Consider the following 19,213-nt stretch of genomic DNA (forward strand, 5'->3'; position numbering starts at 1 on the left):
ATGTCTTGATCGTGAAAATTGAGTTTTAAAGTTTCAACAAGGTTAGTTTTTAGTACCATAGACACCATCTGCTGACTTCAGGCTGATCTGGTCCAGTGTGAACAAGAAAAACAAACAGCAGCAGCACACTTTCTACGCTATCATTTAAGCAGTCCCTAGCTCTATGCGATGACAAGTGTTTTCAATATGCATAATTATATTGAGGACAGCTTTGCTCGACTGTAATACACATTTCAAAAGGTTTCAAAAAGTCTGGCAGGTTAAATTAAAACTATTAAAATGGCAAATCTGCCCCAAGCTTGAAATCAAACAATCAAAAAACCAATTAACTGCATCGAGGTAACACTGCAGCTTGAAGTAAACCAAGATAGAAGTTTACTCAGGCAAGCAGTGGATAAAGTTTCTGAAGAGCACGGGTCCGACTTTAAAAAGAAAAATATCAATGTCTCAGTAAATTAACACGTCTCTGAAGAGACACAATAGAGTGTCTGGAAGAAAATGTCAGAGAAGAGATGAGGACGAGCCCGTAGCAAGAGCCTGACACATTTCCATGCAGACAGTCAATCAGCGCTCATTGTCCTGGACAATTTCTATTTGCGCTGGGTTATTGTACAAGGAGCTCGTGTATTCACCAGACTGAGTGTGCAGGGACAATTTTACATAGTACATCCCCACTGATGGGGGAATCACAAAGTTTATTCTCTGCCAAAATTAATGACTTCATCCGCGAAAGGTAGTCAGAGGTGGTTGTAGGGAAGACAGGTGATTGCTGAATGGAAACAGACTGCGCACAGGTCGTTTCAGGTGGGCAGGGAGGAAGATAGAGGTTTTTGCATTTGTGGAAAAAAGCTCACCTGAGGCCCCAGTGAGAAAAGGAATTGAATGCAAATGCATAAGAAGAGAGATAGACATGGAGGCATTGTGCTGACTGGTAAAAGTCAGGCCACAAAAGATATGTTATGTAAGATGAAAGGACTGATGAGAATGGTCAATCAGAAGCCCAAAAGCCTCAAACGCCTCTCTGCTTACAACCATATTCACCTGTTCATTAGCAAGGGCCAAGTCCCAATCTGACAGTAACAATGGCAACGAGAATATACATCTTCAGTCTACTTCTACCGACGCCTACATGAATGGAAGCTGAAGCATTCACAAGCAGAAAGCACAGAAATCCTTTGAGAACAAGTGTTCTTAAGAGGCTCCGCAAAAAAGGAGGATACCGGTTTCTTTTTTAACCATCATCTCAGGGAGACGTGCTACACCGCAGCTGAGGTTAGTGGAGGGTGGTTAAGTAAATCTGAGCTAAAAAACAAGAGCGGCTTCAAACACAAAAACACTTCAGAGAATGAGCTCTAGAGAATTCAGGTTTCCGAAAGTTTTATATCAATGATACACTTTGCTGAATCACTTTGGTTCAGAGGGAAAAAAAAGCCAGACCAAATTTCTTCTGCCAAAATGAGCTTTAACTGTTTGAGCGAGGTCCAAAAGTGGACATCTCGCCACATTCAGATGACTTGAGATGTTTTTGTCAGGCTGCAAGGGACCGCGTGAGAATAGCAACCGCAGCAGAGGGACTATTCATAGCGCTCCAGGTTTAGGGACAGATGCTGGGTGACGGAGTGGCTTGTCTCGGAGCGGTAATGGGCTTGTGTCGGCATTATTGACTGCGCCTGACCCTGTAGCACTGGTCTGATAACTTGTATCCCGCTGCTTTGCAACCTCAGTGTTAACAAGTGCAAAATTTCAGCACCACGGACAGCAACACACACACACCAAGCTGAGGCCAACAGGCTGACGATTTCACTTTTAGCCTTGCTTTGTTGAGTTTTGGAACAAGTTGAGTAAGTTTGAAGTAATGTTTGAAAGCATAAGCTAATCATTTTTTTATGTTTCACATTTTTTACAAAAAAATGCAAATATACTTCACCGTTTCCAGCTTCTCAAATCTACAACCATGTCAGAAAGAGAAAATCAGCTCATCTTCAAATTCAGAAAGAGTGAACTAGTGAATGTTTTGCAGTTTTGCTCAATATATAGAAGGACTAACCAATTTAAAAAATAAATAAAATAACTACGTCACATTTTATTGTTTACTCTGCAGGTGAGCCACTTAAAGAGATTTTATGTTTCCAAGCTTAAACATACATATAGAATATCAAAAATCCAATGATAACCTGACATTAGTCTGTACTGTGTCTACTCTACAAAAAGCACTCTACATAACTCCAAAGTTTAATTGCTGTTAAACCCAGGCCATTTTCTATACTGTAAAAATATACTTCTTTATCAGGAAGGGCCCAGTCCTACTGACATGACATGTCCACATCCTAATCCATATTACCGATTTCTGCTATGCTCGGCCTATAACAAGCATCACTTGGCATGTTCATCTCCATGGACTTCATGCCAAACTAATGCAATTATTGCCCTGGCCTTTCTACATACCACAGACTTCACTTGGGCCTTTCGGTTAAAAACTTTCTGAAATGTCACATTGACAAGCAGCATTGCTATCAGGCCGGAGCAGCTTGTTTCAGCTGGCCTGGTCACAAGAGTTCAACCAAACTTGGAGCTTTCTTGCAAAGAGAAATATGGAATGAAGCTTTTAAATCAACAGAAACCTCACCTTCAGCTGAGTCAAATCCTTTGGATGATCTTTCACTTAATGTGTGTGGTGTCTCTGTGGGGACATCTGCGATTCTTCAGACTACAGCTGTAATTACTGGTCTGTAAGTCCGTTGCCACAGAGCAATAAAGGCTTTCATATACTACATATTGGATTTGTCTACTCTGTGGTACATATGAGCCACAGCAAAGTACAACACAGGGTCCATCGGCAGGGGACTGGGCTAAAGCACTGTCCTGGGGCAGCTGTTGTCTGCGCCAAAAGAACAACTTCCAGGTTACTATTATGCATTTAACCAACAAATAACATCAGTATGCAATTCTATAGCACCAAGACAAAAATCCTGAAAAGCCTCTGCATTTTGAAAACTCATGCAAAAGCATGTTCTCTTCAGTACCTTCTGAGGATTACACCTCTCAAAGGCTGTAAGATATCAATATCTGCAGGCGGAGGGAGACTTGGCACCACTGTGACTGATCTCCTATGATCCTCGGCTTAATGAGTCATGTCTCTGAGGGCCCCTATGGCGACACACATGTCGCCCCAACACTGCCTTGTGTTGAAATCCTCACCTGACTCATTAGGTCTGGACTCATCGGGATTTCATTTGACTTTAAGTTTAACGGTGTTGATAAATCCACTTATCCTAAATTGGTAAAGGCAGCTAAAATGTTATTCACTGACAGATTCAAATCCAGCCAATACACACTTTAAACTCTGTGTTTTAATGCCTTATTCTGTATGTGAAAGGGTGCCTGTTTTCTGCTTAAGAGTTTACATACAGTATTTAAAGGGATTACAGTAAAGGTGTAGTACTGACTTGATGCTGTATGATGGTTATATTATATGATAATAATATATAATCAACAAACCAATGCAACAAGTGAGTAAAAGCTGATATCATACTGTTCTTTAACTTGCATTTGTATAGTTCAATGTCCTTCATGTAATAACCTGCCCACTCCAAGAAATAACAATTAATTTTAAAGGGACAATATCTTTATATGCAAAGGGAGAAGGGTTTCTCGCTGCAAAGAACACATGTTGTAGAATTATGGTCTTTATCTGGAGTTGTGATGAGCTCTATGCAGTCTTGCTTGATGTATTTTATTTTTACAGCCCTCAACGTTGTAGTTCCATTTCCCTCAGGAGTCGAGAAGACCAAGACAGAGCTGAAAGAAGTGTGAATATTAGACCTACTTTCATCAGGTGACCAGAAATATGATTCCAAATGAATAACACTCTTTCTCTGTGTCAGTTGGATGTAAGAAACTGTTGCTAACTAATTTCCCAAAACCTTATAATGTGATGTGTCGGTTTTTACAGCAACAACATAAAATGCAGTTAGGGATCTTTAAATACATCATTGAGTGACTTGATAAAAACTTGGAATAATTTGTAGGCATAAAATCGTGGCGGACTGTTAAATTAGTCTTTTTCATTAAAATATTAATGCAAACATGGGCCTGAATTTCAAATTACAATGACTTAACTAACATTATCTGCTGCAGAGCAACTGGGGAACACTTTATTAATTTATATCCATACAGTTTCTATATTGTACCACAGGGGCTTGTTTCTAGAGACACCTTTTTTACTCATGTGTTCAATGCAAATATAAAGAGAGAAATCCGTCATTAAATAAGCTATTGCCCATAACGCAATACACTCACAAGGCAATGTTATCTTTTAGGTAAAGGACAAAAGTTATCATAACAGGTCATCTGAAGAGACACTGTAAGAGTATCTGAGGGTGACATTCTGGTTCAGGTGGGAAGACGGTTTTAGCTGTAAATCTTGTGTTCTTTAAAGCTTCATTAAGCCGAACTTTCTATGTTAACAATTCATCAAGTGACTGGCTGCAATGCGAAAGGGTTTTTCTAGCACTGATAATTCCATTCAGGAATACCAGTCTGCAGCTACCGGCTGTTGGTTCGCCAAGAGGTCCTACACATAGGGCAGGTTTTCCCGGTAGTAAATATGGTGCATTATGGTGGTAGAGAAAGCAGCGGAAGAAAGAGTTTCCAGCCACCTCCACTAATCACACAGCCAAGGGAACAGCAATTTTAAAGAAAGGTCACCCAGTAGGTACAATGCTGTGATTCTTAGCAGGGCAACTCTGCACATGTTGTTCCAGGTAACCTGACACATACCAACGTGTAACCATTGGTGACATTTAAATGTGAGGCTGTCTTACCTGACTCTTATGTGTACCTTGCTTCAGCCAATTAAGATTGGCTCTTTCTATTTGCCCTGAAGATCTAGAGTGTTTAAGAATGTCAAAGACTGCCCTTTAGCAAAGGCAGTCCGAGGAGGATGACATTTGAAATCCACAAAGGACCCTTTGAGTCCATTTCTTTACTTTTAAAAAGATGTTGGACAAGGATGCAGCAGTGCTTGCAAGGAGTAAATACCCAGACTTGCAAATAACCTGGCTGAAGTCAATGTGCCATAGTGGTGTTAAGACTCCAAAATCAGAAATTTATGAATCATGGTCTATTTCAAATAGACCCCTAAGGCTTAGCCTCTGATATACATCTACCCAGAACCTTCTTGCTATGAATCACAAAGCTTACTTGTATAATAATATAAAATCTATTTTTAATGTAACTACGCAAAATCTGTGGTTTGATTTGATATTTTATGTATGTGTAAGAAGTCTCTGCAACACAGCTATTGTTTGCGTAAAGTTTTGGCCTTAAGTCAGATTTGCATATTTTTGCTTATAAGTTCTTCATCTACAAAAAATTGTTTTTCTTCTCTTGACAGTGGCAATTGTTGCATGCATGGAGACCAGGTGCTGCATTAGCCTGTAAGCTAAAGGTCAGTACTGGATAGAATCTATCTAATAATTCCAGTTGCACCATCTTGCCCTCTGAATGTTTCTTCATTGTTAATGTATTACATTCTTGAAAGTATTTTATAGTTTTCAAAACTGAAGAAATGAGCCCTGCCTGAACCAATGGGTGTTCAACAAGAACAACCTGATGGGGGCAAACACATCCCCAAATCATCCCTGCTCAATAGTGAACTTCACTCAGCGTAATGCTTTGAGCCATCAAAATGTCCCATTTACACAGTAAATGCTGTTGGTGTTTTGGGAACAATATCCAGTGTGTGTGCACTGAACACTTCATTAATCAAATTGGTATTAAACTGCAATTGGGCTATTTTAGCAAGAAATTGGCCTTTGAGTAAGATTAAAATATATATTAAGGCCATGCAACAATAATGTTTTATTGCACAACAGCAGTGACTAATAAAAACATAAAAGCACAGTGTTTTAGAGCTAAAAAGGCCCAGCCAAGGTGAGATATACAAGACTGCCTGTACATTTGTTCTGGCACCTGTACTGAGCGAGAGTACATTGGGTAGATAGATCATGTCCCTGAAGGAGTTCAGAGATAATTAATTTCTTCATTAGTGAAATCAATTCTAAGCTTGTTCATGGCCATCTTAATAAGAGGCCAGCCCTTACACAGTTAGAAGACCTCTTTAATGTCAGCTTAAAATACACATATTACTGGCTTTGACAAATCAAATTGAGATCCATCTTTATCCTGCGCTTCTCTATTCAAAAGTCCCAACACATTTCAATGAATAACGTGGTAAACAAGGACTCAAGCCAGCAATTTCTTAAGATCATAACACATTGCTGACATTTTATTCAAATAATCAAGAAAAATATGTTTTCCAAGTGGCACATTCTCTGCATTGCAAATCCCCCATTATCCAAGAAAGGAAACAGACAAAACATTCTTCAGTCCAATCATCCCAGCTGAGATGACCCAACCACTGACATAATGTACCACTTCAATATTAATAATAGAAACAGTTTCCAGTTTGCTTTTTTTTTAAGAAAAAAACCTGAAAATACTAATACATAAGCAGCTGAAAGGGTTATATAAGAATACAATTTACATATACATCTACTAATTGGAATAACCAGCTTTTCATTGCAGAACAATAATATCTTTATTTCAATGACCTTATGGAAGCCAGAAGAAGGCAGCACCAAATCATGGAGCCTAATTAGGTAGATATCTACAGGTAGCTAGCATTGAGGGGTCTGCCAATATCTACCTCTGAATTATAACTAATAAATATGCCCCTTCATCATTATAAACCAGCAAATACACCATTCAAGAACAGAAGCCTTGACATGTGCAGCAACAGAAACCTTTATTAATTAGACAAATATTTTTTTTTTCAATCAATAGATTATGCCTTAGCCAAATCCTCAAAGACACTCCATCATACATTGCATTTAGAGCTCCGAGATATAGATGTAAAATATTAAGGGAAATGTTAAATAGCTCTTGGCTCAGGCAGTATTTTAGGCCACTAATTCTCATAGGATATGTGATGCAGCCCTGCACCATCTTCAAGCACATGGGTGTAGCGGGGAAAAAAGGAGTAAAACGTCCGTTCTCAGAAACGCATTGCACAGCAGTTAGACGGAGCTGTTGCCTGCAGCTACAGAGTTACTTAATTTCAAAATTCAACTGCGTTAACATGGCAGGCTGTTTAGCACCACAGTAACTGGAGCCAGTTTGTCATTTAAAGCATGACCAATCCCACTGACATCCAGATCATAAAGTTAAACCAAAGTCCCATTTCCTTGCAAGATATATAACCTACCAAATGGTTTAAGGCTACACAGAACCTGGAAGCTACTTTAGTGTAAATAACAAGATGTTATTAATAACTGTGTGTAGGGCTGTTGACAGCTCAGGGGCTTGCGGTTTGTTGGGTCATGCTTTTTTATATTCATATTTTGTATTTTTAGAAACACTCAACAAATGTCCTTTCTTAATTATGCCTCATCTACAAATAGGACAAATGTATCATTCACTCCCCTGCACACTGGTGCCTATCGTGCCAGTTCGGCTACTCTACATCAAATTAATGTCATAAATACTTGAGTCATGTTTTACCTAAATTATTTAATGTCTTTGTTCACCGTTGGGAAAGAAAACATCAGATTTGCAAACCAAGAAAGAACAACTTCAAAGAGCTTTCTCAGTGTCTTCTTGACTGATGCATCGACTCATCCACTTATGTTCTATGCCATCTTAACATAAACACATTCTACAACTGAAAACATCAACAGTACATTTTTTTTAAACTATCAAACAAACGCATCTTATTGTGTCTGAAAACCAAAACGATGAGCTCAAACAAGATTCACAGAGTTGAGGGGATTTGCTACATTATACACTTTCACCACCTATTCAATTCCATGTTATTTGTATAGCGCCAAATCATAACATACTTTATCTCAAGGCACTTTACACATACATCTTTGGATAATAAGCCATGCTATATGGCAAATTATTCAAATTCATAATTACCATTACCCAACAAGTGACCTTATAGTTTGTCACATGTCGTGTCCCATGTGAACATGCCACAATCGTTTTCTTTAGAATAATCACCTGCCGAGAGGCTCTTGGCAGATCTCGAGATCCACTTTGCACACTTTCCCCCTGCTGAAGCATTAGCAGAATTCAGCCTCCACTAAAGAGCATTATCCAAGCAGGAGGTGCAGAGCTCTCAGACATTAGTAATCACTTCACCAGCCTTACAATAATTGCACAATATATAGAATGTAACACGTAGGCTGACATGATAGCTATCTAAGGTTTGCTCAAGATCCGAATAGATGAAAATGTGTGGAACAGTACGTCAAAGTACGTGTTGCTATGATGTTTTCAAAGCTGTCTATTGATTCACTTTACGTAGTGATCAAAATAAGCCAAAAGCTGTCTACAATGGCTGCATAATGAAGTGGATCTAAATGCTATTTCGATTCAGAACAATCAACCATCTCATTCATACGTGACAAGGAGGTGAGATCCAGTCTATCAGACCAACTTTTCCAGAAGTTTTACCAACAAATAGCAAGACTAGACATAAATATGCACACAGGCACAGAAAGCTATCCATTCATTGTCTCTATGTTATTAGAGTCAGGGGGTTTAGCTGGAGCAAATCAGTGTTGACATTGGGTGAGAGGCGGGGTATACACACTTGATAGGTTGACAGCAAATCGCAGGGTTACACACAGTGAAAAACAACCATTCACCCAAATTCACACCTACAGTCAATCAAAAGTCTTCAAATAGCCTAACCCAAATCTGCATGCTGAAGTCCCCGCAGAAAACCCACACAGACACAGGGAAAACATGCAAAGTCCACACAGGCTGTGAACCCTCTTGCTGTGAAGCGACATTGCAAACCACTGCGCAACCATGCCGCCCACTAGGGGGCAGTCAACCTGAAATGTCACTACTAAATACAACCTGAGGCTGCGAAAACCTCACATGAAAATCCTATATTATATTGATTATAGGTCCTGTTCTTTTTCCTTTATCCATCCATCCCTGTGATGTCAAATATCACTGTAATGCAGATGATACACAATTGTATAATTCTGATTCACCATAGAAGTGTTGCTCTTTTTAAACTCTGGTCTACATATTGTTAACATTTTTAATGAGGTTACAAAAAACAAAATTGACTATTTGACCTCTGAGCAATGTTGAAATGATGACATATTCATGTATTAAACTTTGCATAGTTTGCAGCAGCTATGTACGAATCAACCTAAAAACGGTCCTAAAAAAAATGCAAATTGGCAAATACGAAAAAAAGAAATTGCATTACCCAACTGCTCGTGACCGCGCCCTGGCTACATGCACCTGGTTTTAAAAGTAGTTTAGTAGTATTAAGTCTTAACTTAGCACCTTCCTACATCAGAAACTCTAAGAAATCTAATGAAACTGCTTTCTGTCTTATGGCACTAAACTGTTCAATACTCTCTCCGTAATCTCAGATCAGCAAACTCCCTTCTTAAGAAATTTAAGATATATTCTTGAATCATGCTTTTAAATTGGAGTTATCAAAATTGGTTCTTACTTTTTAACTTTTGGCAATACTTTGGTTAAATCTTTTTGGGTTTATTATATTTTTATTACGCGTTTTATTTTTGTTGTTGCTGTATTATTGTTAGTTTATTTGTTTAGAGTTTTGAAAAAAGCTTTGGGCTGCATATTTGCATGAAAGCTGCGATACAAAGAGTTATTATTATTGAACGGTTTACCCTCTATTGGTTTGCTAGTCAATGACTTTCAGTTTGGAGTGAGTATAGAAGTGCTGAGTCTTTAAATAAATACTTAATTACAGCTCCATCTGCACCGCAAAAGGTGACAGACCTCAAAGCTCTTATTAGATCAAATGAGCAACAGGAAAGAAGGAGTGAAAGAGAAGTCAAAACAACAAAGACTCCATTATGCAAGAGCATCAAATGACAAAAGTTAAACACAGAAAGTCTTCTGAAACCGAAGTTGGTTCTGGTACCATCAACAAAGCTTGCATGATTAAGGGAAGCAGCACGGTTTGGCAATAATATTAGAGGTGGATATTAGAGACATCTCCTACTGTGAGGTTCATTGAAGACTGCTGAGAAAAGAGTTTTTGAATTGCTGTATATTCAGTTTTTGTCTGTATTTAAATTGTTTACAGTCCATTGAATAAATTACAACAAGCAAATTCACTAAAACTGCTCTACATGGAAAAGTCTTGGTCACATGAGAGATTTTCCTGCCTATTGGGACATTCCTATTCTTACTCCTAGCCGTAAGCCTTCTTTCTTTGGATCTCAAATTAATAGGATGAGCCAAAGAAGAGTTCTTCTCACATCTTACCTCTTTATCCATGCTCTCTAGATCCTCCTTGCAAAGTGTGTATAGAGGCATAGTTTCTGACATGCTTGGCTGTCGTTTTCTACGAGACGGCCCAGGCTGCTCGTCGTCGTGGCTGGGCCCCGCTGCGTCATCCTGCTGATCCTTTGAAGATCCCCTGGGGTGAAATAACACAAAAAACAAGAACACTGATGAAGTAGTTTATTGTTTGGTTTCACAACAGACAAAATCTTCACAAATGTTTAGTCACAAAGGGTATATCAAATTGACATGGAATAGTGATGAAATTTGAAGACAAAACGTCAACACATATACATACACAACCACAAAGAAAAGACTAATATATATATATATATAAATGCCGAAATGCACGTATAAAAAGTGTTTATAGCTATACTACCAGAAAACTAATATATCCCTCAAGTAGATCATTATCAGATATGTAATAATTAAAGGTTATTTTTATTATAGAGTATGAATGTTAACTCCATTGCAAATATAAACATGAACTTGCTAGATAGCTAGTTCAATAGAAAGAAACAATTGTATCCATCCATCTATCAGTATATTTAGTAATTGTATGGAGGCCAATGTTTGCCACCTAATCAACCATATCAATTAACAAATCATTTTCACACATTAGAAATAAGGGTTGATTACTGCTTTTATTATTTCATCTCCTGGTTTGCTTGTCCTGCTTTGAAATGTATTCTTGTTTTGAAGCACTCTTCACAGGAATCATAAGGGAAACACATTCATTTGCAAACACTGTAAATAATCAGCACATTTTTCACAACAATTTGCAGACGTAGCGTGCATGGTGAAGGACTGAATGCTGACTGAGGGACCAATGACGGGAATTGCAAAGACTTTCTCCTTATTAAAAAAACAAACATTAGATGCAAATCTTATGCAAGTGGGAAGAGGATGTTCCTATACTTTGCCTTGTGCTTAATTGAACAGACCTTCTTTGATGATTTAATTAAAATTAAAGTTTATGCATCTCCCTAAACCTCCACATTGCCTCCAAGCCATTAATAAAGTGGGCCGATTTCATGCTTGCGATTATAAATTACAGCGTATCATCACAAATATAATAAATTCAAAACATTTGAATCTGGCGTGACTGTCCAGTCAAGAGATGTTAAGTTTATGTAGTGAAAAACAGTCAGGCCACAGCCTCTCCGCTGCAGAGTACACTCTTCTATCTACAATGAATGATGGAGTGGAAGATCACAAATCTGACACCTATTCTTTAATCTGGCATTTCATTCTTGTCTTGAAATATTTATATAACTGGATGAATATGAAAACATTTGTATGATAAGTAATATACATCGTTACCACCCTAAGTAGTGCAAGGTAGCCTGGATTTTATTGTGCTGTTTTAAAGACCCAATGTGCAGATTAAAAGATGTGCCACACAAATTCAGAGGCTCGTCTGGGAGCAACAAACTACACACTGTCTGGCTTCCCCTGCCACCAAACAATCCATACAGTTAAAGGTTTGTTGGGGGTGCCCAAAAAAGGGCCCACAGGTTTGTTGGGCACTTTATTGTGCCTCAGTTCACAGCTGAAGAGGCTGCATGTCTCCACTGGGTGTAATTCATACAGTACAGTAGCACAACATTAACAGCTGTCTACGTTTACAGAGAAGGGAGGATAGAAATGAGGCCCAGAGGACAAATCCATACATATAAGATCTGTTATGTGCAAATCTGCAGTAAATATTACTAACAGAATAGACATCAGAAGCATAACCTTCACTTTTATACATTGTTACTGTAACATTACCCCCAAGGGTCACAATGTCCAGAGAGAGATGAGAGAGAGGGAGTTGATGGAAAGGTTTCACTCTGGGTTTTCACTGTTATAAAGCTACTTCACTTCTTAAAGGGGTAAATCACTATGGTAACTTGTGCTGAGTTGCTAACCTTCTCCAGAGCAGGTTGAGTTAGAGGTTATAGCTATTGACGAATCAGATCATCAATAGGAAAGCCGGAGTCAGATTCCTCTGATCTGGATCAGAGGAATCGTTTTCCTGTTGCAGTCTTTCAATGTGACCATATAGCAGAGATATTATTGCTTCATTTTAATTCAACAAAGATTCTTTGATTTGATAAAGGAATTTAAGGATTTGATGTATTTTATCAGAATATTTATCAACACATTGTTCAATATTACACATGATTATAAGACAACATTAATTATTTGTCCATCATCAGACGATAAAGCAAAAATACTCCCTCAGAAATATTTTTATTTAAAGTCCTCCTACAGATGTACTGTAAATAATTACATGTATTTAATCAAGTTTATTATTGTCTCTTCTAGCTATCATATTTTTTAGGTTCCACTTTATTTACCATTTACTTGGGTCAGCTGCATTCAGACTGTTAGAGGCCTATCTCTGTTTGATACACTTTCATTCACTGCTTGCTCATATTGCACAAATGTGATTCATTTCTTGCAGTACCTGAGACAAGACTGTTGGTGATCAGAGAGCAACATTGACCCTGGAGCCTGGAGGTAGGGTTGCGGCTGTGACACCTGAGGGCCCCTGCGGATCAGCTTCCCCGTGACGGGATCGTAGATCCGAACCTCGAGCTCTGGAGGTGGAGGTCTGTGGTGGATGGGAGCTGGCTGGAAAAGAGGCCTCTGCAGGGGGCCCTGATTGTCAGGAAAGGCTGCTGGACTGTTGCTCCTTTCACACAAAAGAGATCAGAGTGTAAGGATCATCTTCAAGTGGGATTTTGATAAATGGACTTAATATGTCATCAATAACAGTTAACGTCTATTAGGTTTGGGGAGGCTTGTAAGACCATGGCTCATTAGACAGCTCTTTACCTTGGCATCTTGGAGTAGTCTTCCTTTAGTGGGTACAGCTGCTCCTCCACCCTCTCCCAGCGCTCCAGACAGCTCCACAGCCAGTCGGGATTGACAACATAGAGGTGGTTGCAGCCCTGTGCCCGACGAACCTTCTCTGTGCCTGGGTGACAGGAGTCAACATGGGAAAACGTTTTGACCATACAATCAAAAAGCTTTTACAAACTACACTCCCACTGGGACTGCTGAATAATTCGGATCAATGTATAGACTTTCTATCCTGGAAGCGAAAGGGGAAAATAATTGCCTGGTCAATATTATTAGAAAAGATAAGGACGATTTGTCTTTTGGAGCGAATGTTCTTTCACTTTTCTGCCAACTGAAAAGTTGACTAAGGAATCAAAGAGGCGCTGTTTTGTTTGAGTGATTTCAAAAGAGGGGCGTGTTTCTGCTTGAATAACACAAATTGATGTTTGACACAAAGACTCCAAATTGAATCTTTGGGTGTAGAGGCTCATTAACCCCGGGTCATTTTAGCCATGCATGGCTAACATTCAAAGGCTTGTTCAGACATTGACTCTCACTGTTCAGGCACATTTTCAGTTCAGCTGGTGTACAGTATGCACAGCGCCTGCTTAGTACTTCACTGTTAGTCATAAACTGGAAAACTGGACAAAGCGATGTCCACTCTAGCATTTTAATTATTTTTCTTCGCCTAAGGCAGCAAAACTACCATATGCATTATGATAAACTGATTTCATTATTCCATTATAATTGAACTATGTTGCTCAAGAAAACAACATAATATAATTCAGTCATTCTAGCAGCTCTGTGAGGCTGTACTTCAGGCACGGTCGTGCTATGAGCTAAATACTAATTCTCCCTGCGACAATGCTAACCTGCTGACGTTTAGAAGGTACAACAATTGCAATGTTCAACATGTAACTTAAGCAAGTTAGCATAGTAGCATTTTCTAATTGGCAGTAAACAAAAGGTGCTGCTGAGGCTAATGAGAATGTCAGAAGTATTGCAGCTGTTTGGCAAAACCTTACTAGTCCTTCAACCATGTGAGTTTGGTCCAATCACTTTTTTTCCCATGTTTCATTCTATGACCAAACTTATGGGTTTGTTTCATATTTGACTGCAACAGTTATTATTCATATTTCAGATAGGCACAAAGTGGTAGACTGCCCAACACTGCCATCTGTACACGACTAGTGTGACTAAAAGCATGATTATTGTTTGTGTTTGTTTTTTAAAGATCAGTTTTGCAGTAAGACCTGCATCCAGTTTTAGTCAATCTGTACTTGGTTGTCCCAAAAACACGAAACACCTGTCTTATAACTTTAGAGTGAATCAAACAAACACAAATTAAACTTCAGTACAGTTCAGATCCTAATAAAGTGATTAGTGTTGGTGTTTATTGTAAAGGTGTAGCAGGTGAGCACAGGTCAGCGGGGGAGTGAGGAGGGAGAACATGCAGTAGGGTTATACTACATCATGTGCCACCGTTGGAATGAATGAGGCGGAAAGCCCACAGTTTGTGAATGCACACACTGGGGAAAGTATTAAATTAATAACCAACATTAGCAAAATCAAGTTGCTTAGAGCTTATAAATATCGGTTTCGATACATTTTCAGTTAATTTCCCGAGCCCTATTAGCAACTGTCTTGAAAGAGTCCATTGTTAAAACTTCATATTAATGCTGTCAGGGTTGCCAGCAGAACCTCACATGTACAGCTATGTCTTGCTTTAAAAGTCATCAAGTATTAGATGTGTGAAGCAGGTGAAGGAGGTAAATCAAGCCCCAGGATACAGCACTAGAGCCTAGCACTTACTGAGTGTCAGAAATCTACAAAATTAGTCAATTACTAGACTTTGATCAATTTGGTCGAATACATTTTGGAACGTCTTGAAGAACTGTGTGATTATTTATTTCATCAGGGGAATGACAGAGGAGCCATCATAAAATATGATGTCCAGTTCTCCTTAAAAGAACCATGGGTTTAATCCTTTCCAGATATAGAGGTGCTGGTTGTTAAAAGCTTAGAGTAATAAATTGCCTTTGAGCCTGTAGGGACCCTCACAAATTATATATCATTCAGGTCAGGTCACGTTGATTGGGTTACTTCATTTATTTTATGCTGCATGTGCCTGCAATCGGGGGAACACATTGGACCCTTTGATCGGATTTGGACACAAAAAACACAAGGCCTGTCGGGTTCAGGTCAGGTTTGGTTAATTTTCTCTTAGGCTCTGTTGGTTTCTGACAATACTTCATACCTAGATGAACTCTATGATGAATATTGGTCATTTCTGCTTGTCTGGCAACAAAACAGGAGTTTTTCTGTTGCTATTTCCCATCTAAATGACTGACTGCTCCTTTTGCCATGATTCCATCTATGGCTGATTTTTCTCTCCTGATGCACAAGGTGAGTGATGGTCAAGTGCTGTTCAACGGGGGCTGGTTCCCAGGGCAATGATGCCACTTTGTGTGTTTGTTTTCAGAAGCTGAACAGGATTGGTAGCAACACAGTCGTGAATCCACTGCTTTTCAGATAGAACAGCAATTTCTGTGTTAGGAGCTGCTTTAACATGTTCAGTGTTTTAAAGAAGAGTTGTATGTTTTATTGTCTATGTGTTGTGGACAGAAAATGCATGCAGACGTTGGGAGACATTTCTGAAGATGAAAGCAAATGGTGATGACAGTTAACTAAGGCTAAGGGTGCTGAGTAAAAAGGTGACCCATGGTGGAATGGCTTCATCAAAGCAGTACATTAGCTTAAGCTTCAAAATTACATAGGTGTACGAGCAAGTTCTTTTACCATTTGAGGCTTAAATGCATATAAACATAACCTGAAGCATTCATACGGTTCTCTAATGTCAGATGAAGTGATCTTTGTCACTGAAATTAATAACTAATTACAGAGAAGGAGCTGTCACAAGGAACTATTCGAAAATCAGTCCAATTTAAAATATGAATCAATTTTTAGCCACTGGATCGCAGAGGTCCAGATCCACAGCTAGCTGGTTGTTGACTCACACACAATTAAAGTTATAATCCTAAAGATTTAAATGAAATAGACAACTATGATTCTGTTTTAGATTGGCAGCTTTTCTTCAATAGTCATTCATTGTATACACTGAGGCTACAATTATATTTAATATTCAAATAATTAGCTTTTTTTTCTCGTCTTGCGTTCTTGCTTTGTCAGACCAAAAGTCCAAAATGTATCAAGTGCAGCCAATTGAGAAGCTGAAAATTGTAGCTGATAATAATTCTATTAATAACCTAATCAACTAAATGACTTCCAGCTCTAGCATTCACATTCAGTGATTACCTCTTTCCACATTATATTTCATTGGTAGCGGCAGAGTCCGCACAAGGAATTGACAGAAAATGGCATGCATGTCCTACAGCAAAAAGATTGTCTCAATATAATATCAATGTAAGTGTTAAATGTTCATTTTGTTTATACTATTGCACATTCATGTAACAACCTTCCTTCTTCATTTCATGACTAGAACCTATGAATATTCTAATATGGCCCGGCCCCTGCTCCCCATCTTCCCACCCTCACAGCTCACCCCTACTGTTGAGGAGCCTTTTCCAGCTACTGACCTCCAACCATTGACTGCTTATTTTGCTAAAACCATGTCTTTTATCATGTAAAAAAGGGACCAGGTGGACAAGTCAACATGTTTAAAAACTTACATTTTCACCCGTGGGCTTTAAATTAGTAGAAGTGCAAATAGAACATGAGATACATTAATTGGGATGACAGTGTGCTCAATCTCAATTATCTGTCTGCTCAGACAAAAGTGTCAGGCACACAAGTCTGCCAATAATTAAGTCAAACTAAAGAATTTAATTCTATCCTCATTAGCAAACCATGACAAAGGTTTTCCAGCAAGCTGCTCCAAAAAGAATACCTTGACTATATTCAGCAGTTGGAAAAGAATAGAAAAGCCACTGCAGGTAATTCTGTTGTGTTTAGACTTGTTATATTAACTATAACTACTTTGAGAACAATACCTTGGAAGTTTTAGAAAGCATTTGTACATACCAGCTCTTGCTGCAATGAGATGTGTTGTCCGATTGGGATCTTCGGAGTTGAGAGCCAGATTCTTGCCAATTTTGGCCCCCAGTGCCTTGGCATGGTAGAACTCACGAGTCCTCTCCATGGGGTAGTTGGTCGGGTACAGACCACTGAACACTATCATTGTTCCCTCCAGTGTTTTTCCTTTCAGCTCTGGGACAATCTTGCGGATGTCCGGGGTTTCCGGGGCGTCCTTCCTCAGGAATGCCTCGTAGCGGCCATAGTACTCAGCATGAACCCTTTCTAGCACTTCCTCCAGGTAGATCAGGTGATCATCCTGGTCAATATCTGCTTCTTCTTCCTCCTCGTCTTCCATACTCTGGTCTAGCAGTTCCTCCCCCATGGTGACCCCAGATTGTTCACTATTCTGGGACTCTGTTTCTGGCTCTGTCCTGTCTGAGCAGCCATTTCCGAGCTCTGGGTCTGGAAGAAGAACTCCTGAAGGTTCTGCTACATCTGAACTGTTGTCTATTTCTCCCTGGCCTTTACTGTCTACCTTGGCCTCTTCCCCATCACTGGGCTCTTGCGTAACACCTTCCGGTTCTGGTTTCTTTTTTGTTTGGCAAGACTTCACTTCACTATCCCCATCAGATGAGGGAGGTTTGTCTGTAATAGAGTCATTGTCACTGTCACTTGACAGGTCAAAGTCCAAGTTGTTGGAGTCGTGGCTGGGTGCTGAGGAGTTTGCACCTTCCTGTGCCTCTTGCGTCCCCTTGCTGTCATCTTCCTTTACATTTGTTCTATCTGTTTCCTGAGCTTCTTTCGACCCTGCCTCAGGCAGTGCCTCAGGCAGCGCCTCAGGCAGCGCCTCAGTCACTGACTCAGTCACTGACTCAGTCACTGACTCTTTACTTTGTCCTGACACATCCTCCACACCCCCTGTGGGGTGAGTCCGTGCATTTGTTGGTACTCCCTGAGAAGACTGAGATGCTGTGGGCTCATCCTTTCCAGACGGATTCTGGTCCTTTGACCTTTTCCTGATGCCATTATTATGCTCTTCTGTTCCAAGCGTCCCTGCTGATTCTGTGCTCTCCGCTGGCCGACTTGAGGGACCTCCTGCAGTTACAAGACATGAAAGTGAATCAGAATCGTGTCATCTCTGGTATGGAAACAGTTTTTAAGATAAACTAAAGATTAAAGGACTCTGGTCAATCAGACAAACCAGATCAAACTACAGCAACCAGTGCATGTTTATCGTCCATATACTGTTTTGCATAATACTATAACATTATTTTGAAAATTCTTGTAACAGAGGCTTACACATTTCAGCTGGTAGGCTGCCACAGACCAGTTAGATAACTAACGCTTATTTGACATTCTTAGTGACTGTATCTGACATTATGAGAAAGGAAACATAAAATCTCACACAATCTAAAAAATGTGAAGAATAACAGAAGAATGTCCCTCATGTATTTCATTGCGGTCCTTTTTGAAAAGACGCATGCTTTAAGATGAAGATTTTGCTATGAAGCATTGTGTCTGTAAAGTTCATTTATGTGATAGCTGGCTTACTTTCTTAACGTTAGCTTGACATTTACAGTTGCAAAAACTTTCAACTTCAGAAAGAAAGGGACCTTATCACACATTTGATGCAGGTTATTTTTAAATGTTTTGTACTCTGCTATGTTTTAAATGCATTACTTAAAACTGGCAATGATGGTTTCAAGTAATGCGCCGAGAGAAAAGCATGAGCATTCGGTCTATGATAACCTTCCTAACATATGACATTAGTACATTCTACCCAAGGGATAACCCTGAGTTTAGCTCCAGAAGCTGCTCTGGGGTCCGATTTTCCTTTGAGGCTAAGCTGATTCCTCTGGGTTCACAGAGTCACTCCAGTGCAAGTGCCTCTGTTTGAGCGTGAAAGAAAATGATCAAGCAATAACCTATCAACATTGCAGAAGGGTTACCCAAACCGTAGTGTTGATGTTGAGACAGGCAAACCTGAACAATG

At 39.4% G+C, this 19,213-nt stretch overlaps 1 protein-coding gene across 1 annotated transcript in view; it reads right to left on the reverse strand.

Moving 5' to 3' along the window:
* The window catches only part of ctdp1 (CTD (carboxy-terminal domain, RNA polymerase II, polypeptide A) phosphatase, subunit 1), a 65,198-nt gene that overhangs the window by 34,957 nt on the left and 11,028 nt on the right, over positions 1-19,213 (reverse strand). The window contains exons 8-11 of the mRNA XM_035182543.2: positions 17,227-18,315; positions 13,180-13,321; positions 12,809-13,036; positions 10,336-10,489 (exon numbers count right to left, since the gene is read on the reverse strand). Coding sequence (XP_035038434.2) covers positions 10,336-10,489; positions 12,809-13,036; positions 13,180-13,321; positions 17,227-18,315 — 1,613 coding nt within the window. The remainder of the gene's footprint in view (positions 1-10,335; positions 10,490-12,808; positions 13,037-13,179; positions 13,322-17,226; positions 18,316-19,213) is intronic.

Source organism: Hippoglossus stenolepis, chromosome 17, assembly GCF_022539355.2.
Source record: "Hippoglossus stenolepis isolate QCI-W04-F060 chromosome 17, HSTE1.2, whole genome shotgun sequence".
NCBI lineage: Eukaryota > Metazoa > Chordata > Actinopteri > Pleuronectiformes > Pleuronectidae > Hippoglossus > Hippoglossus stenolepis.